A 25,420-nucleotide genomic window follows, 5' to 3' on the forward strand; every position below is an offset into this window, starting at 1 on the left:
GCTGCGCTCGGACGGGAAGCAGAGCTGAGGGCCAGCTGGGGCCGGCGCGCCGACCGCTGTGGAAGGCGGCCGCAGGGGACGCGGCGCCGTGGTCGGGGAAAGGAAGGTTCACAGAGAACCTCTGTTCCTTCGTTTCCTCCGCCTGCTCTGGGCGCAGATTCCACGGAATAAACCACGTTGTCAGACCTGCGCAGGTCTCGGCCCCTGCGAGGCGTCGTGAGCACGCGGCCCTGTCCGCAGGGAGCCCGAGACCGCCCTCTCCCTGCGCGGGCTGTCCCTGCCCCGGGCCCGGCCCCCTCCCCAGCGGCCCTCCGCCCCGGCCGCGCGCCCCGGGGTACCTTCCCTTCCGCGGCCTCGCCCGGCTCCGGTGCGCCAGCCATGGGCGCGAGTCGGCGCCTCCACGCCGCACGGCGCGCCCGGTGGCCCCGCCCCGCCCCCTGCGCCCCGCCCGCCCGCGCGCCGGCGCCATCTTAGGGCCGGTCTCCGGCTCTCCTCCGCGCGCGGGCGGGCGCGGCCGCGGCCTCTTTTGTTCGGTGGGGCAGGTCCTCCCTTCCCGTTAGGAGCTCTCCAGCCCAGCGGGCCAGGCCCGCGGGAGGAGGAGGACTCGTGACCTCGCGCGGGCTCCTCCGTACTGCGCCCCGCCCCTGCTTTCCGCCCCAACCGCCATTTTCAACCGTCGCCCGCGCTCGCGCTCGCGTGCACGGCCGCGGGCGGGGCGGGGCGGAGGGCGCGCGCCGCGCTGCTTTGTCCTGCGAGCGAGCCTGGGGCGCCTCCGTGTCCTTTGTCCTTCCGGCCTCGGAACGGGCCCCGGGCGCCACCTCGCTTTAGCTGCCGTTTGGCCCCGAGCGCCAGCCTCCACCACATGGCGGCCCCACGCTCCCCGCGCCGCCTCCCTTCGTTAAACGGCGCCGCTCGGCTGGCCTAGGGGAGACGGGGGACAAAATGGAGGCGGCTCGCCAGGAACATGCGCCAGCCGCGCGCGCGTCCGCGGCTGGAGGGCGGGCGGTGCCCGCGGGTCGGGCAGGGAAGGTCGGCGACGTGCGGCCTTCCCCGTCCGACTCCCCCGGCTGCGAGCCCTCCTGCCTTTTGTCCACCCTAAGGGAAACGTGCCCGTCGCCACCTCAGGCCCCCTTCATTCGTGTACGCGTAGGGCTCAAGTTCAGTCTAAGCACACGCGGACGCCGCGGAGGGGACCGTAGCGCAGGCCCCGCGGCCTTCCCGCCCCCGCGGCCGCCGGCGTTGTGCGTGCGTGCGGGGGCGCCGTGCGTGCCAGGGGCGGGCGCCGGCCGGAGCGCCGGGTCCCTGAGCGTCTCCGCGTCCGCGGCCTCGGGGTCGCCGCTGCTCTTCTGCGGTGCCGGGAAGAGACAGCGCTAATCACCCATTTGTGTGTGACGGTTATTGTATTCTTAAATGCATAACTCTTGGAGACGTTGGACGGTTACAGAAAAAACACACACTGCGCTAATATATATTAGGAATAGAAAACAAGTCACCCTCCCAGCGATGTGTCGCCAGTTTGGGATGCTCTGACGCCCTGGCGCTGGCCGCGGAGCTCCTGCCCCGGACGGTCGTGTTGGGGCGGCGGTCCCCGCGGAGCGCGGGCGGCCCTTGAAGTAGCTCCTAGTTACGTTGTGAAGGAGGCGAACTGGAGGAGTAGCAGGTAAAACGCCATGTGCCGTCCTAGTTTGTTTTTATTGTGACTGAAAAATTGCTAGGGTAAGCTTAGTGGGGTCCTTTCATTTGTCTTTGCAAAGTATTTACATGTGTGTTATTTCTTGATGTTAAAAAATTGGAAATTTCACAGAAGTTGCATAATATTTACGTTTGATTTTTTGTTTTTGAGTTTCATAGTTTATTATAAAATGGAAAGTAGAATTCTCTCACTTTCACTCCTTGTTTCTCCCTGTCTGAGGTAAACGCAGCCAACAGGTGATGTGTCTCGTTCCAAACTGGGCTCTTTTTCCTCATGAAAACAGCGGGGGACCGTGGGGTGAACGCTGCGAGCGCCCGGGGGCCCCCCGCCCGTCCACACGGGGGGCGCGTGGGGGTGGCCGCGCGCGTCTACACGGCTGCGCTATGTTATTTGCATTCGCTAATTTACTTTTTGCCGTTTAACACTACGTCTTAGAAATCTTTTCATGTAAGTCCCTGTAGTTTTACTCATTCATTTTAAAGACTGCTCAGCAATCCTTTAATCGTTTTCCTTCTGATTGATAATATAGAAGGTTTCAATTTTTTCACTAATCCAAAAAAATGCTTGAGTGAGCATCTTTCTGCATATATCCTTGTGCACATGTGCGAGGATTTCCGTGGTGTAGATTTCTGGAAGTGGCCCGATTCAAAGGGGTGTGCACTTTGAAACATTTAATACCCTGCTAAATTGTCCTCCCCAAATACTGCCAGTTTGCATTCCCCATTAACAGCGTTAGAGTGCCTGGTTCCTCACAACCTTTTAACGCTGCCTGGTGGCACGTTTTAAAATTTTTGCTTATCTGATAGGTGAAAAATCGTGTGTTACTGCTTTGCACTTTCCTGATTATTAGTATGGTTGAGCATTCTTTCAAATGTTTACTGGTCATTTTCTACGAATTCACTTTGTATAACTTTCGTGCATTACAAAAGGTGGTTGGGTATGTGATTTTCTGATCAGTTTACAGCAGCTCTTTACAATTGTGGCTTTTAATTCTTATATTTGTAACATTTTCTTGTAGTTCCCTTATTTATTTTGTTTATGGAATCTTTCATTTCTCAAACTTAACTGTTTTTTTCATGGAACCCAATCTGTCAGTGTTTTCTTTCGTGGCTTTTGTTCTTGTGTCTTGCGTTAAGTAGGCCTTCTTGACTCCCATAATAAAAAGTATTCTCATAATTTTGAAAATAATCTTCATATGCTCCCTTTCTCAATAATTTTGATTATTTATCTCTTTTCCTATTTCTTAAAAAACCAACTTTTGATCTTATTGACCAAGTCTATTTTTTCTATTTCATTTTATATTTTACATTTTTTCTATTTACCTGGTTTCTATTTTGTTGTCTTTTTTCTAGCGTTTTGAATTGACTACTTAGTTCACTTATCCTCCATCTTTCTTGGTTTCTAATGAGTATATTGAAGGCTATGAAATTTCCTCTGGGAATCATTTTATGGTATATTACAGATTTTGACAGATTCTTACCATTCTTTTCTAAATTTTCTATAATTTCAGCCTTTATTTACAAGTGAATAAGTCTGGATATGCTTTTGGTATTAATTTTTAGTTTTTTTGTTTTTATTTTGCACTGTGGCTATATATTTCTACTTTTTGGAATTATTGATTTTTGTGCGTGTGTGGTACCTGAGATTTTGTACATGTTCCATAGGCATTCGAGCATTCTCTATATTAGCATAAAGTTAAGCTTATTAATTATAGTAGTATATTGTGTATATTATAAGTATATAAACGACATAATAGCATTAAATTAAGCTTGTTGATTGTTATTCATCCATCGTTTTGTATAGTAAGGGTTTTTTTCATTGCAAGCAACAGACTCGGAGTCTGATTAGCTTAAACCAGAAAGATATTTATTGGGAACATGTGGAGAAACTCCTCGAATTGATAGAAAGTTGAAGAGCCAGGTCTTGAAAAGGACAGCATCAAGGACAGTTCCGGGGTCTGCATAAAGGAGTGGCTTTTCAGGATGACAGTGAAAGCAAGGAATCACGATTAGGGACCTATTCAGTCTTATTCCTGCTATGGTGCTTTGCTTTTTAACCATGCTGTCTGTTCTAAGACTCCCTGTTTGTCTCACGGTTGATGCAGGTGCCCTGAGTGAGGTGGTGGTTTAGCATAGTGGGTGGTGTGGGGCCAGGAAAACTTTTCTCCAGGGCTTCCTTCCCTCTTGGTGGCTGTAGACATCCTGGCACGCTGCCTGGAGCGTCTGCCCTCACTCTCCCCTGTGGGAGGGGCGCCCAGTCTCAGCAGTCCCCTCCTAGAGAGCTGTCATTATCTGCTGGTGGCAACTTCGGGGGAGGGAACTGGAGATACCATTTTAGGGGTTTGGTGGGGCTGTGCTGGCAAAACTCATTTTTTGAGGTTCTCTCTTAGGCTTGTGTGGGGTGTTTTTTAATTGGGTATATTGTATGGGTTTAATAATCAGTCTGATCCCAACTCCTGTGTATCATCCAGACATTCCTGACTGTCCTTGTCTGCTGTGGTGTTCTCCTGTCTTCCTAGCAGAGGTATGGATTTATTTTTATTTTTATTTTTATATTCCTTCTGTCATTTCAATAGGTTTTGGAGGAAGAAGTGATAAAAAGTTGTGTTGTCAGCCCTCTATAACCGGAGCCTGAATTTTCCTCCTCTTTCCTGTTTGTGTCTGCACATCCACGCATGTGCAGGTGTCTACGCCTAAGGGTACTACAGAGCTTATGAAGAAGCCCAGCTGTTTCCTGACACACTTCTCTCCACTCTGGAGTTCCACACTCCACAGGCAATGACTTTTATCTCTTTTGGCCCTTTCTTCTGGTAGTTTATCTTCATATTTCTAAAATGCTCATTTTTTTTTCTTTCTTTCCTTCTTTCTTTTTTTTTTGTGCTGAGGAAGATTGAGCTAACGTCTGTGCCAGTCTTCCCCTATTTTGTATGTGGGTCACTGCCACAGCATGGCCGCTGATGAGTGGTGTAGGTTCATGCCCAGGAACCGAACCCAGGCTGCCAAAGCAGAGTGCACCGAACTTAACCACTAGGCCATGGGCCCAGGCCTAAAATGCTCATTTTTCTATTTCTTGATTTTTCAGTTTTAGGCATTATTTATTGATAATGAAAATTTAACTGTATTTTCCATCCCTTCCCCTCCCCTCATCCTCTCAATATGGTTGTATCACATTTTAAGAAGTTAAACCAGCATTCAGTGTATGCTTTGTTATGACAGTGTAAATGTTCATAGCTGAGCCATGCAGAGTACTATGAGCCATTTCTTGTAAAACTTTTTATTTTTCCTGGAGTTAATAATTGCTTTATTTGTTTATTTGCTTGGTTTTGTTGGAGCTAGCTCTTATTGGTGTTTTTTTTCTTTAGCATGAGAGATTATCTGAATTTTAGCATATCATACTCATTTGCCTCATAGGACAAACGAGTATTATATGCTCTTTTCTTTTCCTTACTGGCTCTTGAGAGCCAATTGTGGGTATCTCTTGTCCGCTCTGTGTTCAGTGACTTCACCCTGGTAGCTTGAAATCGGCTATAGTGGAAGCATTTATGCCATGGAAATCAGCAAAGGCTACATACAAATCAGGGCTTCTTTCTTTTTTTTCTTCTCTTCAGAGATGTGGTTCACCAGTATACCACTGAACGCACCTATCATTAATTTTTCTCTCAAAATTCTCCCAGCAAGCTCTGAAACTCTCTGGAGTGTGGTCAGACACTACCATCCACCTGGCTGTTGCTTCTTTGAGGACGTCTGCCCTGGAGCTTTTCTCTTCTTGTCCAGTCTGTAATGGTTGCTTTCCAAGACTGATTCCCAACCATCAGCCTGGGCGTCTCATCGCCTCATGCCTGTGCTGGATCACCTGCTTCCTCAGTTTCTCGTCCTCCTCTTTCTTGGTTTATTCCCTCATCTTGGAGGAGTGTATCTTCCAGTGACTTCCTGGAAAAAAGTTGCATAGAAGGTAAATATTTTGAGATCATAATGCTCCAAAATATTTTCTCTCCTGTTAACTTTTATTGATATTTGGTTAAAATTGCATTTCTAGAATTATTCTCCGACCAGAATTATTATCCCTCCTGGAAATAGCAATCTCCTACATACTCATAATACTATTATCACACCTAAGAAAATAAGCAATAATTCTATAATTCATCTAGAATGTAGTGTATATTCAAATTTCCCCAGCTCAAAGAAGTTTTCCCAGTTTCCTTGCTTTTGTTTTTGCTTTCAAACAAGGATCCAACACTGCCTTTGGTTGTTAGTCTCTTTAGTCTCTCAGTCTAGGACAATCTCCTCACGTTATCTTTTCTTATGACATTGACTTCTTGGGAACTCTAAGACAGTTGTTTTGTAGAATGTCCCACATTCTGGATTGTCTCTTGGCGTCATTTACCTTATCTATCTACCATCCCCTTTATTTCCTATAAGCTGGAAGTTAGGTAAGTCTAAGGTTGGACTGTCTGATATGGTAGCCACTAGCTTCATGTGGCTATTGAGCACTTGAAATGTGGCTAATGCAAATGAGGGACTGAATTTTTAATTTAATTTAATTTGAGTTTAGATTTAAAAGTTCATACTCAGTTCTGTCATTGGAAAAATTATAAGTATATTTGGAACAACTTGGGTATGCAAATATACTTTTTCACCTGTAAATTTTATGAAATCTAAACACAGATCAAGTATTTTCAAGGAAAATTTAGCATCCTAATTGAAATGTGCTTTAAAAAAATGTGCTTTAAGTGTAAAAACACACACTGAATTTTGAAGACTCAGTATAAAAAAAGTAAAATTAATTTTTTTATATTGATTACATGCTGAAATACTAATATTTTGGATATAGTGGTTTAAAGTATTATTAAATTAATATCACCTGTGGGTTTTTTGGTTTCGTTTTTACTTTTTTTTAGGTGCCTACAAGAAAATTTAATATTACATATATGGCTCACATTATATTTCTATTGATATGTACTGGTCTAGCAGCCTGATTAAATTCAAGTTAAGCATTTTTGGCGAGAATACTTCTCGATGATGCTGTGTATTTGAAATTGCATTACATCAGAAGGCACGTATGTCAGACTGTCCCACTATTAGTGAGGCTAACTTTTGTCCCTCGGTTAAGATGGAGACTGCCAGAATTCCCCATTGTAAAGATACACTTCCCTCTTTGCAATTAAAAATCCATGCAGATATCTGTTTACTGAAGAATATTCACCTAATATTTTTTGATGATCTTTGCCTTGAATCAGTGATTACATTGGAGGTTGCCAAATGGTGAATTTGTTATTTTGTCAGTCTATCTATGTTTATTAGCTGGCATTGTTCTGTAAAGAAGAGCTCCTCACTCCTCCCCTTTTCATACATCTATGCCTGTGTCTATATATCAATATAATATTATTGATTGATTATGTGTTACAATTACAGTCATTCTTTTTGATGCTCAGAGCACTTCCTTTGTATATTCCCTGTCCCAGACCTGTAATCAACCGTTTCTTCAAAGATCTCTTGTTCCTTTTACTGGGGATTAAATTTGATTTTTAAAGCCATTTGAGATGAATCTTTTTTTATTTTTATTTTTATTTTATTTTATTTTTTTAAAGATTTTATTTTTTTCCTTTTTCTCCCCAAAGCACCCCGGTACATAGTTGTATGTTCTTCGTTGTGGGTCCTTCTAGTTGTGGCATGTGGGACGCTGCCTCAGCGTGGTTTGATGAGCAGTGCCATGTCAGCGCCCCGGATTCGAACCAACAAAACACTGGGCCCCCTGCCGCGGAGCGTGGGAACTTAACCACTCAGCCTCGGGGCCAGCCCCGAGATGAATCTTTTTTTTAAATACAAGAAAAACATTGACACAGTTTTTTTCAAGATAGTTGCTAATGCTTTCTATGCACATATTAATTGCCTCTATATTGCTGATCATAGAATTAAAGCATTACACCTCAAACTGTTATCTTCTTCAATGCATGTTAAAAGCCTTGGATAGCCTTAGGTTTCACATTTGCAAAATTGAGGTTAAAATACCTCTCTGAAAATGAGGACAAGAAATGGAAGGTGCAGAGTTCTGGGTTCATTCTTGTTACTGTGTGCTAGGAGCTCTACCTGTCCCTGGGGCCTTCTGCTCCCTCCATCATCGTCGTCTCCCCTGGTTCCCATCTCTTTTTTTAAAAAAAATCTCAGTGATATTTTTATAACTCCTTGGCTGATTTTGGAAATAATCTTTCCTGATATCTATCCTTATGAGTTTGAGATCAGTTATGTCAGAGTGCACAGAAATTACCCATATTCTCTTGTAAGTTTATTAAACACTGATGAAAGAATAGTTATTAACTTCTTATGGTATCAATATTTAACTGCTTCGATATAATTCCTTTTTCAACTTTTTAAATTATTTTTTCCTACCTAAGCCAGTATACATTTACATGTGGTTTTTGTGCGCATATGATCACAAGATAAGCCAGCATACAATGTCCTGCTTTCTGGATATATTAAATTTTCAGAGGTAAAGTGGTTCAAATGGGAGCAAATAAGGTGATTTCCTTAGGAAATAAACTAGACAAATGAAATTTAATAAGTATTAAAGGTACTAAGGATTAATCCCATAAACCTTTTTCTCGTATCATTGTGACAGACAGGGTGCACTGCGGGTGTGTGAGTTAATACACTTCTAGTCTCGAATGTGAGCCCCTGTGGATGGGGCTGTCCTTCGATAAAAGGCCTTGAGGTGAGGAGGTGAGAAGTGGTCAAGGTGTATAGAAGGCCTTTGTTCTTCATCAGGTTATCTAAGTAAATTACTGAAGAGCTGGAGGAGATTATTTGTCTCAGTGGGCTCAGATGTTGCCTGGGCCTTGGCATCTGTTTTACTTCATCGTGTTCTATTTTGTTGTCTATTTTGTTTTGTGGAGGATCAGAATTTGCCACTCCAAAAATGTGTCTCTCTGGCATGATTATTATGAATAAAAGACTCAGAAAGAAACTTTGACTTTACCCCTAACTGCCTAAAAGAATTTCAGATAGGTCTGTCCCAGGACGGGCCATCACCATGGATAACTCTAGGTGTGATAGACTGGGAGGAACTTTGCTAGCCCCATTTTTTATCAAAGTTCTCTTATTGTCTACAGATGGCCCAGCAAACATTTGTTTGCCAAACATTTGCTTTTCTCTCTCCATGTGAATTGCCTTCCTCCCCTTTCATGTCCCAAACCACTCCCCCAACATCCTCCTCTGTCTGTAGCTGAAGATGGTATTCAAGGTGGTGGCTTTGGCCATTTTGGCCAGTTACTCAGTTTTCCTGGGTTTCTCCCATGTTTACATGTTATTAAACTTTGATTTTCTCTTGTTAATCTCTTTCATGTCGATTTAATCCTTTAGACCAGCCAGAAGGACCTAGAGGGCAGAAGACTAGTCCTTCCTCCCCTACAATCTGTCCCACTGTTTTTGTAATTGAGGCAACGTAGGAGGTTCAGCTGATCTCAGAACACTTAATGTACTCCGTAAACTGTCTGAATCAAAGATTTTCATTTATTCTTCTGCCAGACATGACAACTGATTTCCATATATAATTATTATTATTTTTTTTAAAGATTGGCACCGGAGCTAACATCTGTTGCTAATCTTCTTTTTTTTTTTCTTCTCCCCAAATCCCCCCAGTACATAGTTGTGTATTCCAGTTGTGAGTGCCTCTGGTTGTGGCATGTGGGACACTGCCTCAGCATGGCCCGATGAGCAGGGCCACATCTGCGCTCAGGATCCAAACTGTCAAAACCCTGGACCGCCAAAGTGGAGTGCACAAACTTAACTGCTTGGCCACGAGGCTGGCCCCATATCTTTGCCTTTTTTCTTCAACATACATCTAATACAGTGCTGTTCTGTTTAGGTGATTGAGTACATCTAGAAATTCAAACAGTGGTACACTATCAGTACAACATGTATTGAGTGCCAGCTTTGAGCCTGGCAGTGTCTTAGGCATGAGGATGCAGCACTGAGCAATACAAACAAGGTCCTCACTTTCATGGGGCTTATCTGCTGATTTGGGTTGATGGACAATAAGCAAATTACTGTTTGTTTTTTTTTAAATTTTTTTTTTTTTTTAAAGACTTTATTATTTCCTTTTTCTCCCCAGAGCCCCCTGGTACATAGTTGTATATTCTTCGTTGTGGGTCCTTCTAGTTGTGGCATGTGGGACGCTGCCTCAGCGTGGTCTGATGAGCAGTGCCATGTCCGCGCCCAGGATTCGAACCAACGAAACACTGGGCCGCCTGCTGCGGAGCGCGCGAACTTAACCACTCGGCCACGGGGCCAGCCCACTGTTTGTTTTTTTTTAAAGACTGACACCTGAGCTAACAACTGTTGCCAATCTTTTTTTTTTTTTTTTTTTTCTCCTGCTTTTTCTCCCCAAATCCCCCCAGTACGTAGTTGTACATTTTTGCTGTGGATCCTACTAGTTGTGGCATGTGGGACACCACCTCAGCATGGCCTGATGAGTGGTGCCATGTCCCGGCAGAGGATCCAAACCAGCAAAACCCCAGCGAATCAGAGCGTGCAAACTTAACCACTCGGCCATGGGGCGGCCCCAGCAAATTACTCTAACTAAGATATGAGGGCTTGCATAGAATTAAAATGTGGTGGTAAATTACAGTGCCTCATGGCAACTTCTGATTGTGTGGTAGGAGAAGGCCACTCTGAGGAGGTGGCTTTGAAGGGACAGATAACAAGAAGGAGCCAGCCTTGGAAAATTGGTTGAAGGAAAAAAAAAAAGGCAGAGAGAGGAAAAGCTGGTGCGGACGCCCTGTGTGGAAGTAAACTGGCTGTGTGGAAGAATAGAGGGGGGCCAGCGTCGTGAGAGCGAAGTGGATAAGGGGAGTGTGGAGAATGTAGGTGGAGAGGTGGGAAGGCCAGGACCTCAAGGCTGGACTGCAGGCAGGGAGTCTGGGTGCTGTTCTAAGTGTGATGAAAGCCATGGAAAGGCATTAGGAGCTAAGAGACGTGGTGAGATTTATATCTTGAAACGACTGTTCTGGCTGCTTTGTGGAGAGTGGATTACGGGTGGGGACCAGGGAATAAGGGGGTGCCGCGGAGCAGAGCGGAGGTTTTCCAGCTGTCTAGATTTCAGCAAGGAAAGCAGTCGAGCTTCTTAAGAAGTGCCTCCTCTGACAGAACCTCACTGGAATGGCTTTCTGGGAGAGGATGCCGTGGACCTACCTGCTTTCAAGCGGGTCTTCTTAAAATACCGCATGGGTGAGTTCTAGGATGTGGCAGGAGTTTCCTAGTTTGGGAGCCCTTTCTCACTCCCTTATCAAAAAATTAAAGCACAACCCTTTTTTAACTGTTCAATTCACCTTATACCATAGTCTCTTCTATAGTAAGTAACATAAGGAGAGTCCAGCTCATTACTTTAATAATGTATTTGCTTAGTGCTCTGTATTATTATTTTTCAATCATATTGTAAAATAACACTAAAATCTCATTTTTTAAAAAGAAGCTTACACTTTATTTAGAGCATAACTCTTATCCACTCCTTCCCAACCTTAAAGACTGAACATTGTGCATATTTGAAAATGTAGGTGAGTTAAGCATATTTGAAAAACCAATAAAACAGAATGGGATAGTTGTTATAAGCAACAGAAGGGACATATTTTAGCAAATATTCATATTCCAGTGGTTGAACCTTATTGTTGAGGATAGTCCTAACAATAATATAATTATAAATTGGAAATAATTATAAATTGGAATAATGAAGATAAACCTTTGGGAAGATTATGCATTGGAAAAACATATTATTGGAAACTGCCAGTATAGTCTTCTAAAATCAGAGTAACAGGGAAATGTAAATTAAAAGATCAGTGGGATACTGTTTCACACCCCTCATTCTTATGTCCTGTTGGGGGGAACATACATCGATCCAATCACTTTGGAAAACAATTTGGCATGACCCAACAGAGGAGCAGTGTCCAGATGCTCAGTGAGTCTGCTCCTAAGCACACACCCTGTGTTATGTGCTGGCTCTTCCAGTCCACAAGATCGCTGTGGCTTGTCCACGTGGAGGTGAGCACAAAATGGAGAGCAAGTTTTGGGAAGGCTTCGTAGCAGTTTAACCTTGCTGAGACATCCAAGCATATGATTTTTCTATTTTACAAAATGTCAGGCTGTAACAGGTTGAAAATTTAAAAACCAAAACAGAACTGATTCATCCTAGATAGTTTAAGAAGTACCGCTTCTTCTAGATCAATACTTCTGAAACTTGCTTTGTGCACACACATTTCCTGGGAGCCCTGTTAAAATGCAGATTCTCATTCAGTAAGTCTGGTGTGGGGCCCAGGATCCTGCATTTCTAGCAAGCTCCCAGGCGATGTTGACATTGCGTAAAGACACACCTCAAAATGATACATACCAAATTCAGGCAAGGATTTCCTCTCGTGGCAAAGGAGGGGTATGTGACTGGGGAGAGGTAACTAACAGAATTCTGTTCTACTTTATACTTTATTACTGGCTAGGCCAGTGGTGTAGTAGTTAAGTTCACACACTCCACTTTGGTGGCCCGGGGTTTGCGGGTTCGGATCTTGGGCACAGGACCTACACACTGGTCATCAGGCTATGCTGTGGCAGCATCCCACATATAAAATAGAGGAAGATTGGCACAGATGTTAGCTTGGCAACAGATGTTAGCTCAGGGCCAACCTTCCTCACCAATAAACAAACGAAACAAATACAAATATAGTTTATTACTTAAGCTAGGTGATAAACAGACAATTATTATAGGTTATGTTTTTCAAAGGTTTTAAGTATTTCACAGTCACAAAGTAAAGCAATTTATGCAGCATTATTCACAAATAACCAAGACTTGGAAACAACCTAACTGCCCATCAGTAGATGCATGGATAAAGAATATGTGGTATATATACACAATGGAATATTATTCAGCCATGAAAAAGATGAAATCTTGCCATTTGTAACAACATAGATGGACCTTGAGGGCATTATGGTAAGCGAAATAAGTCAGATGGAGAAAGACAAATACCTACTGTATGATTTCACTCATGTGGAAGATAAATAAACATCAACAAGCACAGATATAAAGAATAGATTGTTGGTTACCAGAGGTGAAGGGGGATGAGGGATGGTGAAACCGGTAGAAGGCACATATGTGTGGTGATGGATGGTAATTAGACTTTGGGTATGAACAGGTGTAGTCAACACAGAAATCAAAATATGTCCACCTGAAATAATGGTTTATAAATAATTATAAACCACTGTTACCTCAATAAAAGAAGGAAAAAAGCAATTTAAAGTCCTCCAATATAAGTTTACCCAATTTATTTATTTATTTATTTTTGTGAGAAAGACTGGCCCTGAGCTAACATCTGTGGCAGTCTTCCTCTATTTTATGTGGAATGCCGCCACAGCATGGCTTGATGAGCAGTGCTAGGTCTGCGCCCAGGATCTGAACCTGTGAACCCTAGGCTGCTGAAATGGAGCATGCAAACTTAACAACTATACCACCAGGTTGGCCGAAAGTTTACCCAATTTAAAAGAATTCATTGGGCTGGCCCGGTGGCACAGCACTTAAGTTCGCACATTCCACTTCAGTGGCCCAGGGTTCGCTGGTTCAGATCCCAGATGTGGACATGGCACCACTTGGCAAGCCATGCTGTGGTAGGCGTCCCACATATAAAGAAGAGGAAGATGGGCACGGATGTTAGCTCAGGGCCAGTCTTCCTCAGGAAAAAGAGGATTGGCAGCAGATGTTAGCTCAGGGCTAATCTTCCTCAAAAGAAAAAAAGAATTCATGAAGTAAGTCTCACATATATTCTGTACTTTTTCAAGGTCTTGCAGAGTGAGGGCGTAGTGGAGAAGGAGAAGAGCTCCTTTAAATTGGGAAAAGAGATCTGCAAGAGGAAAAAAAGGTGGTTTTGAGAACTTTTGCTTTTTTTCTCCCTCAAATTTGATAGGGCCAGTTACAGTTAAACTCAGGTCCAGAGGTCCCAATCACCAAACCACCTGTTAGAAAATAATTCACGTGCCGGGCCTTTAGTGAGCATGGTTGATCCAGCACCAGTTCTGTGCACGTGAGCTCACTGCCCTTGTACAGCCTCGCCGTCTCCAGCCAACATTGCTAGGCAGCCTCGTGGTTGTTCTTTTCTGCTTCCACTCTTACCTTCATGTGGTCTTTTTCCTGTGCAACAGCCAGAGTTATTCTTTCAAAACAAATCAGAAAAGTCATTCACCTACTCCCAACCGCCAGTGGCTGGCTCATTACGGCATTTAGAGTGAAGTCCACAGTGCTTAGTGCGGCCTGCTTGGCCTCCATGAGCTGGCCTCTCACTGCTCAGATCCCACCTGCTGCTCTCCTCTCCTGGCCTACGCTCGGGCCCCACCGGCCTCCATATTGGTAATGCAACATACAAGCTCATTCTTAGTTCAAGCCCTGGAATGCCTTCCCCTGCCTGGATCTTCTCATGGCTCTCTCCTTCCCACCATTCAGATCCCTGCTCCAATGTACCTCCTTAAAGAGGCCTTCTCTGACCACCCTGTCTAAGGAAGCACTCCCCATTCCATTACTCCCTATCCCTTTAGCCCACTTTATTTTTCTTCTTAACCCAGATTGTCACTGTACATTGCAGTAGATATTGGTTTATTCTCTGCCCCACATATGCTTGACCATAAGCTCTTGGAGAGCAGGGACTCAACTATTTTAACTTTTATTCTCTGCTTTATCTCCAGGGCCTAGAACAGTGCCTGGCACATAGTAGGTCGTCCATAACTATTTGTGGAATGAGTGAATCAGTGAATGAGCAAGCCAGGGAACTTTGACTGCCTGCTATGGCTGGGCTGACCACATTTAATCTACTAATTGGCAGTAACTTGGAAATAACCTTGACACATTTTATTACCGGTTTGGAAACCTATAAAGTACTTGATAAAACATGTTGGTCATTGATCATTCTTGGACATTATTAAGTTATTAAATATCCCTTTTTTCCAGCATACAGTTGAACAAGTTTGTATTAATAAGCATAGTTTATACATTTTTAGGAAAGAAGAATTTTATTTTATTTATTTATTTTTTTAAAGATTTTTTTTTCCTTTTTTTTTTTTTTCTCTCCAAAGCCCCCAAGCCCCCCGGTACATAGTTGTATGTTCTTTGTTGTGGGTCCTTCTAGTTGTGGCATGTGGGACGCTGCCTCAGCGTGGTTTGATGAGCAGTGCCACGTCCGCGTCCAGGATTCGAACCAAAAAACACTGGGCTGCCTGCAGCGGAGCGCGAGAACTTAACCACTTGGCCACGGGGGCAGCCCCAGGAAAGAAGAATTTTAATGCTCACTGTGTTCTAGGTACTTTGCATATATTATGATTTCCTTTCTTTCTTTCTTTCTTGAAAGATTGGCCCTAAGCTAACATCTGTTGCCAACCTTTTCTTTTTTCCTCTTCTGCCAAAAGCCCCACAGTATGTAGTTGTATATTCCAGTTGTAGGTCCTTCTGGTTGTGCCATGTGGGATGCTGCCTCAGCATGGCCTGATGAGTGGTTCCGTGTCCACGCCCAGGATCCAAACCAGCGAAACTCTGGGCCACTGAAGTGGAGCACACGAACTTAACCACTTGGCCACCGGGCTGGCCCCTGATTTCTTTTATTATTCCATTTCATTTTTTTCCCCAGCAACTCTATGAGATAGATGTTTTCATTTTGTAAAGAAAAACATCTGAGATTCAGAGAGGTTAAGTATTTGCTTAGAGTCACAAAGTTGGTTTTATAATCTATATAGTCCTTATAATCCATAATCTACATAAAGTTGTCTGTTTGTGCTTATATGAGGTCATTAAATGGATCATTGAATGTTAGTGCTGGGAGGAAATTTAGGCTTCTTTTAATCCAGGCTTCTCACTTCACAGACAAGAGAACTAGGGTTGACTAGGGTACTTGTCCACTCAGCTCCTTAACAGGAGAGCCAGTCCCAAAGCTCGTGGCACTCTGCCTCTTTCTGTTCCAAGTATATTTAGTCTTTCCTGCAGTTATTTGCAGATTCCATATTTGACAAGTCACCTCCTTGCTAAAATTTATTTGTAACCCCCAAATCAATAACCACTGCACTTTTATAATCATTTACAGCTATACGCAGAGTGGCAAAAATTTTGAGTTGTGCAGCGCACATGTTGCCAACAGGTTGATCAAGAAGGCGTGCTGCCGTCTGTGTCAGCTCTAAAACTGTAAATAAGTATCCCTTTTGTGGTCTAATGCCTTTTTTTTGCATTTTTGTGCTTGTTATTGATGATTTCGCTATGTAGAATGGCTCCCAAGCGTGATGCTGAAGCGCTGTCCACTGTCCCTGAGCGCGGAAGGGCATGCAGTGCTTTGTGGAGAACATAGATGTTAGATAAGCTTCATTCAGGCACGAGTTAACAGTACTGTGGCTGTGAGTTCAGTGTTAGTGTATCAACAATAGATATTAAATAAGGGGACTTTAAACAGAATGCATAAAATAAAGTTATGTCTTATTTGGTTGACAGAAATGTCACCAGAGGCTCACAGGAACATCGCCCTGTGTTTCCCCTGGGAAATGGCTAACTCAGTGTTGGCAGCAACTGTATAGAACTCAGCCATGGTGAGTAATGGGAACTGACTGTGTTTCTGTAACACGCTGTAGAGTTGCAGCTGGTGTCAGAGGCCAGTAGGAGGGAGGGACGTTAAAAAGAAAAAGGGAAGAAACACAGCGCAATCCCAAGAGTGCTGCTTAGCTGTAATTTAAGTGTTACAGTATTTTGTTGCTGGGAAAACCTTAGTTAAATCTCTGAAGCTTTAGTGTTCGCTCTCTTGGAATGAGGACACTGTGGAAATGTAAAACAGCTATTCTTACTGTCAGTTTCTGATTGCATGCTATAATTTTAGTATTCTTATTTTTGACCTTTTCTAAGCACAGCTGTACACTCTCGTTGTTAAAGTGGGAGATAATTGTAGCAAAGGTGGAAAGAGCACTCAATTTGGAGTCACAAATTCTGGGGATGAGTCAAAACTCTGATGCCTACTGGTTGTGTAACCTTAAGCAAATCTCTGAACATTTCTGCTCTCAGTTTTCTACTCTGTAAAAGTAGAGACAGTAGCCAATATTAGCTAACTCACACATCTCAGGTGTTCTAAGGGCTTTTCAGTTAATCCTCACAACCCTGTGACGGAGACATCAATACCTCATTTTACAAAGGAGGAAACTGAGGCCCAGAGAGGTCAAGTGACTGGCTCAGGATCACGCAGCTAGAGAAAGCAGAGCTGGGGCTGTGAGCCCAAGATACTAGTCTTAACCACAGCCCCCAGCCACTTGGCGGCCCTCACTATCTGCAGTCCTAAATAACACTGAGGGGTGGCAGGAGTGTATAAACCCCAGTGCTAATAAAATGTAAGATGTTACTTCTTTTTTTTCACTAGGGTTAACATTTTGAATGTTAATATTTCAAAAAGGAGTTTTCCCTTAAGATCTGTGATTTTCAAAAAGTTTGTTGGAATCATTAAGTATGCTTTTATTCATCTAGGGGCCAAAATTTTTTTTTTTTGTCAAGACTCGTTTCTGATTTTAAATTGAAAGTGCATGGAAAGGAGGATGTTAAGTGGCCACTTTCTTCACAGCAGCCCTTTGTGGAACTTACCTTTTGCGTTTAGAAGGGGATGTTTGTGTTTGGATTTGAGGGTGATTTCTCAAAGGCACGAGATGTTAAGTCATAACTCTGAGAACTGTTTCACTGGCAGCAGAATAAACTAATTACATTTGAAAAAAGGAAGACAGAAGGAGGAGGGTAAAAACATAGCAGCACGCTCTTAGGAAGCCCTTAAACTCTGTGCAAACTGTGAGTCCAGCCCTTGGAAACTCCATTCCTCCCTCAGGAAAAAAAAGTTTGTCACTAAATTGAAACTGAAAATTTCTCTGGTTTCACTCACTCTCTCACTCATTGACTTACAGCTATTTTTTGATCATCTGCTATGTGCCTGGCACTCCTCTAGGCCCAGAAGATAACAGCAATGAGTAAGATGGACCAGGTTCCTCTCTCAGAAAGCTAACTTTTGAAGCCAGGTACCTGAGGGTTACTGTAAATATTCAATAAGAACATGGTTACCCTTTGACCTTGCTCATAACACAGACACAGATGAAAAGAAGTTAATCTTGTTAATTTGCTGTTTTCTTCTTTAACCTGAGGGGTGGTTCAAGGTTCACAAGGATTTATGAGCTTGTTTTGCAGAAGAAAAAGAGTGCCTTCAAGGAAGTTACAATCACCAGACAACAAGCCCCCAGCTGCGCTATTGCCCAGACGTCTGATTGCCCAAGGGCTTACCTGGAATGAAAGAAACATAGATTTCCCCTTTGTTTCTCTGAAATTCCTCCTGCCACGCCCCTTAGCTCTATAAAACTCCCTGCTTTCTTCTTTTGTGAAGGGGGATTTGAGAGACCCTATCCTCCCACCTTGTTTTGGCCAATTTGAATAAACCTTTCTCTACCTCCCAGCACCATGTCTCAGTGATTGCCTTGCTGCACATGGGCACACGAACCTGAGATTAAGAGGGGAGACAGCAAATGCAAGTAAAATAATTTGAGATGGTGGTGAGTGCTGTGGAAAGCCGCTGTCTCCAGGTGGCGTGCCCCAAGCTTTCGCTCTGGGGGAAGCAAGGTGCCACATTATACGCAGCCCTTTGGAGAGGCTCAGGTTGTAAGAGATTGTAACCAAGTCTTCAGTAAATGGAAGTCTGTCAACAACCACGTGAGCGAGCTTGGAGGCAGGCTCTCCAGCCTGTTGGCCTGAAGATGGCCACCGCAGTCATGAGACTTGAGGCCAGAGCCGCCTGGCTTAGCTGCTCCTGGATTCCCCTCACAAACGGTGACATAATAAATGCTTGTGGTTTTAAGCTGCTAAGTTTTAGGGTAATTTGTTCTGCAACAATATATAACTACTACAGTCCTAAACTCTCGTGTTCAGTTGTTTTTCTATTAGCAACGTTGGCCAACCTCCAACAACTAGATGAACCTGAACATTCTTCTTTTGTGAGCTCAGAACCAGGCTGCTAAATGTTACTGAAAGACCCCACAAAACAGGGCATACAGTTTTCATGCCCATCAATGTCATTTGGACCCTCAACACTGCCCTGCAGTGTTTTCCTACTGAATTCTCTCCTTTTCAGTCGTTCTCCACTGTTTTTAAACCTTAGACCCATTCGCCTCCACTCCCACTCTCAGTAGGTACCCTTGCTGTCTAGTTGAGAAGGAAAATAGAAGCCAGATGCCTCCTGCACCTTCACCCACATCTCCTTTTCTTCTGTACCAGAGGAAAAGCTATTCCCTCTTAAATCTAAGGTCAATTTCTTCATCTGGAACCTTAATTCCATCTCCTCCTACCCTCTCAGGCTCCTTCCTTATTCAACAGCTTCTCCTTGTCTGCTGGCCCAGCCCTATCAGAATATAAGTAGGCTCCCATCTCTCCAGTGTGAGAGAGAGACAGTCCTCCTCCACACCGTTGTCTCCTCTCCTTCTCCCGTCCACTGCTCAGTTTCTTCGTCAGGCTGGCTGTCCTCTGCACTGCACTCTCTTTATGGCTGAGCCTTCAGTTACTGCTGTTCCCATTCAGCCTGCCTTCTGCCTTCATGAAAACTCTATGCAGAGGTTACTCATGATCTCCTTGATGATAAGTCCAAAGGCTACATTTTATTATGGGAAAATGATAAAAAACTTTTTGTTATGGGAAATTCAAACGTGCGTAAGTAGAAAGCACGGCACAGGGAGCCTGCCTGCTCAGTACCCGGCTTCCAGATTGATAGTTCTGGCCAGTCTTGCTCAGGTGCCCCACCCGCCCACTCTCTTGGCCTTGCCTTAGGGCTTTTCCCGTGGCCTTGATGCCACTGCACACGCTGTCCCACAAGCCCAGCCTCCCAAGGCTGCACTCAGCGTCCACTTCCAGTGACTTCCAGGGTAGGCCTGGGGCCCCTCCTTTTTTCTGAACTCCAGGCTGTGCTACCAGCTCCCTACCTGACAGCTCTCCCTGGGTCTCGCAGAGGTAGCCAATTTGACAGACTTAAAACTGAGCTCATCATCTTTCCCACCAAACGTGCTGTTGTGTTCTTCCCTATTAAAAGGCACCACCCCACCCGCGTGCTCATCCAGAAACCAGGCATCATCCCTTTTCCCCGTCTATTTCCCCCACCCCTACCCTATAGCTAACCATCCACAAGCCCTATAGATTTGATCATCTAAATAAATCTAATGTCTACTCACTTTCCATCTTCCCTATCCATCAGAGTCACCATCCTCCTTTAGATGGTTTCCATAGTTACTATAGTTCCTAACTGGTTTTCTTGCTTCCAGCCCCCTCCCATCTGTCCCACCCTAAACCATTTCCCCCAAAGCAGCCAAAATCATAGAAATCATATCTTGTAATCCAACCACCTAAAGCCTTTCAGTGGTTCTTCGTTGTTTTTAGGATAAAGACTGAAAGCCTTACAAGGCCCTGGGTGCCTCAGCACCTGACCCTTGCTTCTCCAGTCACATCCAGTACCACTTCCCTCCTTGTGCTCTGTTATTGCCAAGATTTTAGAAGTATTTTCATTGGTTTATTGAAAAAGATGGACTTAGTAGGTAAGCATAAGAGAAATTTTAATTGTTAAACTTACTCTGTGGACTCATTTTGTCTGTCTCTTGGCTAAAATTATGGATATGTCCCATAATTATTTTTGGTTTCTATATCTGTCATATGAATAGGCTCATTTCAGAAATTTTTTTTTCCTTCTTCTCCTCAAAGCCCCCAAGTACATAGTTGTATATTCCAGTTGCAGGTCCTTCTGGTTTAGGCATGTGGGACACCGCCTCAGCATGGCCTGACGAGCGAGCGGTGCCACGTCTGTACCCAGGATCCCAACCAGTGAAACCCTGGGCCACGGTAGCGGAGCACGTGAACTTAACCACTTGGCCACAGGGCTGGTCCCACATTTCAGAAATGTTTAAAGTCCCATTAAGAATTATATTGAAATTCCAAACTTACTTAAATTCTAAATTTTCTCCCTTCCCGAGCTTGGGCCTACTTAAGGCTGGGAAACCAGTAGCAGTTTCTGACCCCTCTGGGGTGGGGTCAAGGGGAGAGTGGAATGGGGGAAAGAGCAGTGTGTTCCATGGCTGGAGGGTATAACCTGGCAACAGATGTCTGTGGAGGTGCTGGGCACAGGGGGGGCCCTTCTGACCCCACCTCTAGGCCGTCTCACCTCCAGGTGGTGCTCTTAGGTGAGTCCTCAGATGACTCCAGGGAGCACTGCATCCTGGGCTCACGGATGGTCCATGGAAACATTTCCCATTGCCCTGCCATCAGGGGAAGAACGCTCCTTCCCAGCTGCTCCTCCTCACTCTGCCCACGGGCAGGGCGCTTCTGCACGGCCTCTCACCTTCCATTGCCCACGTTCATCTCCCCCCAACTCTAAGTTCTCTCAGGGGCCTTTGGGGCCCCTCTCACAGACTTGAATGAGAAGGAAGGACCCTCCCCCCGCCCCCTCTGGTGGAATGGGGAGGGGGGACAGTACAGCTCCAAAGAAGGTCTCTTGATCTTTCACAAGGTTAGAAGAGGGTGGTCATCTAATGCTGGTGGAACTGGCTTGGATTTACCCCTTTACAAGTCTGGTGTGGGCAGTCTTGTCTCGCCAGATAGTTCTCAGTTAAATTGGGGAGCTTGGTATCTGTTCACTATTTGGCCTTTGGGGGCCTTGCTGAAACTCTTGACAAAAGAAAGGGTTACATTTAACATCTGGATACAAGAATTGATATTTTGTTTACAAATTCTTTGAAACTTTTCCAGTCCAAGTTACTGCATCAGTTTATAAGTAATAAAGATAGTCTGCTAAAATGAAATATAATTATTCAAAACTTACTGGAAATAAAAAAATAATTTAGTCTGGCCTTGATTTCAATGTAATTTACACCAGTGGCATAAATGTAAATTCTAGATAAAATTTAAAATTTTTTTTATTTTGGGGGCCAGCCCGGTGGCGCAGCAGTTAAGTGCACACATTCTGCTTCAGCAGCCCGGTGTTCGCCGGTTCAGATCCCGGCTGCAGACATGGCACTGCTTGGCAAGCCATGCTGTGGTAGATGTCCCACATATAAAGTAGAGGAAGATGGGCACGGATGTGAGCTCAGGGCCAGGCTTCCTCAGCAAAAAGAGGAGGATTGGCAGCAGATGTTAGCTCAGAGCTAATCTTCCTCAAAGAAAAAAAATTTTTTTTATTTTGGAAGATTTCAAATATACCCCAAAATGGAATGACATAATGAGCTCTCAAGTATCCTTCATCTAATTTCAATACAGCATTGTGACTATAGCTAATAATACTGTATTGTATATTCAAAAATTGCAAAGAGAGTAGATCTTAAAATTTCTCATCACAAGAAAACAAAATTTTGTAACTATGTATGATAGGATGTGTTAACTAGATTTACTGTGGTGATCATTTTGCAATACACAAATATCAAATCATTATGGTGTAAACTTGAAACTAATATAATGTTATGTCAATTATATCTCAATAAAAAAAAATCAACCTTTGACCCATCTTATTTCATTTATATCACTCCCCCCCTTTTTTTTTTTTGCTGGAATATTTTAAAGCAAATCACAGACGTATTATTTTTACCATGAATACTTCAGTGGCTGTCTCTGAAAGATAAGGGCATTAAATAGATATATATATAACTTCAGTGGTATTATTATATGTCATAAAATTACCAGTAATATCAACTAGAGCCCTGTCCATATTCGCATTTCCCTGAGTGTCTCAAAAATGTCTTTTTACAGTTGATTTGTTCAAGTCAGGACCCAAATAAGGTTCACAGACTGCGTTTGGTTGCTATCATCTCTTTTAAGTCTATTTCAATCACCCTCTTACCTGCTTTTTTTTTTTCCCATGATATTTATTTGTTGAAGAACACAGGTCATTTGCCTGTAGAATTCCCCCTATGTTGGGTTTGGCTGATTGGTTTCTGTTGTGTCATTTAACTTGTTCCTGTACCCTCCTATTTCCTGTCAACGGGTAGGTAGTGCTGTAGGCTTGATTAGGTTCAGGTTTGCTGCCAAGAATACTTCATAGCGGTGCCGTGTACTTCCTCTTTCCCTTTCAAAGACTGGTCACGTGGTTGAAGTGGTGTCAGATTGATCATCCGTTTTAGTTTCCCATCAACCTTCCAGCTGATGATTTTAGTAGCTGTTGATAATTGTGGCCTACATATATTATTCATTCCTTCTGTATTTATTAACTGGACTTCTTTTTTAAAGAAGAGCTTTCCTTTATCAACTATTGATTACTTTGAAATACAGGCCGAATAGGAGGACAGGATAAATGTTTGACTCTTCGTTCATTTACCAATTTTCAGAAACATGTTGGTACCGTAGTCACCTACAAAGACAAGCAGTGACTTTTCTCAGGAGGGTGGAGAGACCTCTGATTGATAGATCTCAGAAGTCTGTGATGGTTTCCTTACCTTCTGACACAAAAGATGTCCCTGGAACAACATCTTGTACATTTTCTGCCAGGGACCTGTACTCAACCATTTCTCCAAAGAGCCCTGTTTGTTTGGTTGGGTTTTTTTCCAGTGAGTATAGTATTTTAAAACCAAGAACTGGTCGTTAGGTGACCTCACTGTTCAAGGGGTACCATTGCTTCTAGGCTTTTTCAGTGGGCAGAGATGGAAAGAAAAATTTTGTTAAATCATGAATTCACATTGATATTCAATTTAGGACACTGACAGTCTGGGCACTAGGGATGCTTGTTGCTATCAGGTGTCATCGCTTCTTGGCCTTCTCAGTAGACTGTCACTGTTTACTAAATAATAGTACATATTAATGGGTTACAGGATTTTTACTTAACTTTTCTTGATTTTATACTCCTGTCTTTTTCCACTAGGTGTGCAGTCAACACTGTTTTAGTCTTTCTCTGTGAGGATGTGCCACCAACTTGATATGCAGTTAGATTCATTTCAGTTGCTCAAGCATTCTGATATTTTAAGAATTTCTCTCCCCTTTGTTAATTTTATAATAAAAATATTTCCAGGAGATCTGTTTGAATGAATACCTCGAGTGCATGCATCCAGGAGAGAAGAGGCTCCTCCTTCCGCCCTGTTCTCGCCTCTGGCCACTGACCTGCTGTGAGCTCCATGTCACCCTCTGCGTGCTGGGCGCCACGCCAGGGCCTTTGCAGACACCTTCTTGTCTAACCATCTCTACTGCCAAACGACAGAGATATTTTTATTACTGTTTTGCAGATGAAGCAGTTGATTCTCGAAGAGGTCAAGTAACTGCCCAAGTCACACAGTTAGTAAGTAGAAAGTCCAGAATTCAATCACAAGTCGTCTTGTCTAAAACCTATATTCTTTTCCATTCTGCCATGTTACCTGTCAGTAACAACTCTGTATCATGTGTGGTATTTAAGTCTAGAACTTCGTTCCACCCTGGTTCAGAACAGGCTTAGCATTCTTACTTTCTGCTGCGTAAGGCGACCTCTGGCAGGCTGCTTGCAGCTCTCTTGGTGACAGCCCATTGGCGGGAGAATGAGAAGGAAAGAATTACTGCTCATGCGCCCACTTGAGTGAATCTCAGGAATAGAAGGTTGAGTGGAAAAAGCCAGACATAAAAGTGCTGTAGGTTGCCATTTATATAAAGTTCAAAAACAAAGTAAATCTCTGGAGTAGAAGCTGGGGGCGGGGCCGGTGGAGGGGCCACCAGCGGTGCCGGGAGCCGGCTGCTCTAGGTCTTGATTTGGGCTCTGGTTACAGGGGAGTGTTTGCTTTGTAAGCAATCAATATTAGGTTAATATTATTATCCTTATCGTCCTTATTTGATGGAAAAGGAAATCAAGGCTTAGAGAGGTTAAATGATTTGCCCAAGGTCACATAAAAGTGGCTGAACTGGGATTCTAACTTGTTCTCTCCAAGGCTCATCTGCTTCACCAGTGCGCGTGCATCGCAGGAGGGCCCTGGAGAGGGGCCTGGTGCCTGAGGGGCCTCGGGGCTTGAGGTTGGCAGGGCAGGAGGAAGCCTAGATGTTGGGGGCATTGTGGGGCACTTAACCCAGGGGCAAGCCCAGAGCAAAGTGTATTCCTGAGGCTCCTGGGAATGTAGAATGTAGAATGAGAGATCCTGGATTTGGCTCTAGGGGTGGGTCCCTAGGGTCCCTAGAGAGCACTAGGGTTTAGGGACAAGCCAGGGTGTCCACTGGAGTGGGAATTCTTTAGCCCGGTCATCCTCTCCACTTCCTCACTATCAATCAGCATCCCACCTCTCCTCCACGAGATACATCATCACAACAGGAAGGACATGGGACCCCAGGGTGTCCCTGATGTACCAATGTGTGAAATCTCAAAAAGTAAACAGAAGGAGTAATTCTAATCTACTGTAACAAACGGATACACATATATACCCGTGGACATTGTATCACCCTTTGGGATGGCCAGAGAGGTATGGCAGAAGGACACAACAGTTAGTGTTCAAGGTTAAGATTTGCTGTTGTACTATTTCTAACTTGTAGAAAAATTCTAAACCTGAAAGCATCTTTTTTTCAGCCTGTGAACAATTGATAAGCTTTCTTTTTTTAAAGATTGGCACCTGAGCTAACATGTGTTGCCAATCTTCTTCTCCTCCCCCTCCCCCTCCTTCTTCCCAAAGCCCCCCAGTACACAGTTGTATATTCTAGTTGTGAGTGCCTCTGGTTGAACTATGTGGGCTGCAGCCTCAGCATGGCCTGATGAGC

The 25,420-nt window shown here is 43.9% G+C and overlaps 1 protein-coding gene and 1 long non-coding RNA gene across 28 annotated transcripts in view; one reads left to right on the forward strand and one right to left on the reverse strand.

Annotated features, from left to right (window-relative positions):
• The window catches only part of LOC124249088 (cytochrome c oxidase assembly protein COX20, mitochondrial), an 8,005-nt gene extending 7,498 nt beyond the window's left edge, over window positions 1-507 (reverse strand). The window contains exon 1 of the mRNA XM_046679883.1: window positions 339-507. Coding sequence (XP_046535839.1) covers window positions 339-380 — 42 coding nt within the window. The 5' untranslated portion in view covers window positions 381-507. The remainder of the gene's footprint in view (window positions 1-338) is intronic.
• Window positions 1-25,420, forward strand: part of LOC124249089 (uncharacterized) — a 58,616-nt gene that overhangs the window by 3,096 nt on the left and 30,100 nt on the right. For 16 of the 27 annotated variants that reach the window (XR_006891242.1, XR_006891266.1, XR_006891248.1 and 13 more), the window contains exons 1-5: window positions 749-1,660; window positions 4,164-4,216; window positions 5,367-5,644; window positions 16,181-16,275; window positions 23,938-23,990. This is a non-coding gene — a long non-coding RNA (uncharacterized LOC124249089). Of the gene's footprint in view, window positions 1-748; window positions 1,661-4,163; window positions 4,217-5,366; window positions 5,645-14,864; window positions 15,009-15,782; window positions 15,881-16,180; window positions 16,276-23,937; window positions 23,991-25,420 lie in introns of those variants that run through there. The other 11 variants (XR_006891246.1, XR_006891268.1, XR_006891251.1 and 8 more) reach the window with 10 other exon arrangements.

This window comes from Equus quagga, chromosome 12 (assembly GCF_021613505.1).
Source record: "Equus quagga isolate Etosha38 chromosome 12, UCLA_HA_Equagga_1.0, whole genome shotgun sequence".
NCBI classification, from domain to species: domain Eukaryota; kingdom Metazoa; phylum Chordata; class Mammalia; order Perissodactyla; family Equidae; genus Equus; species Equus quagga.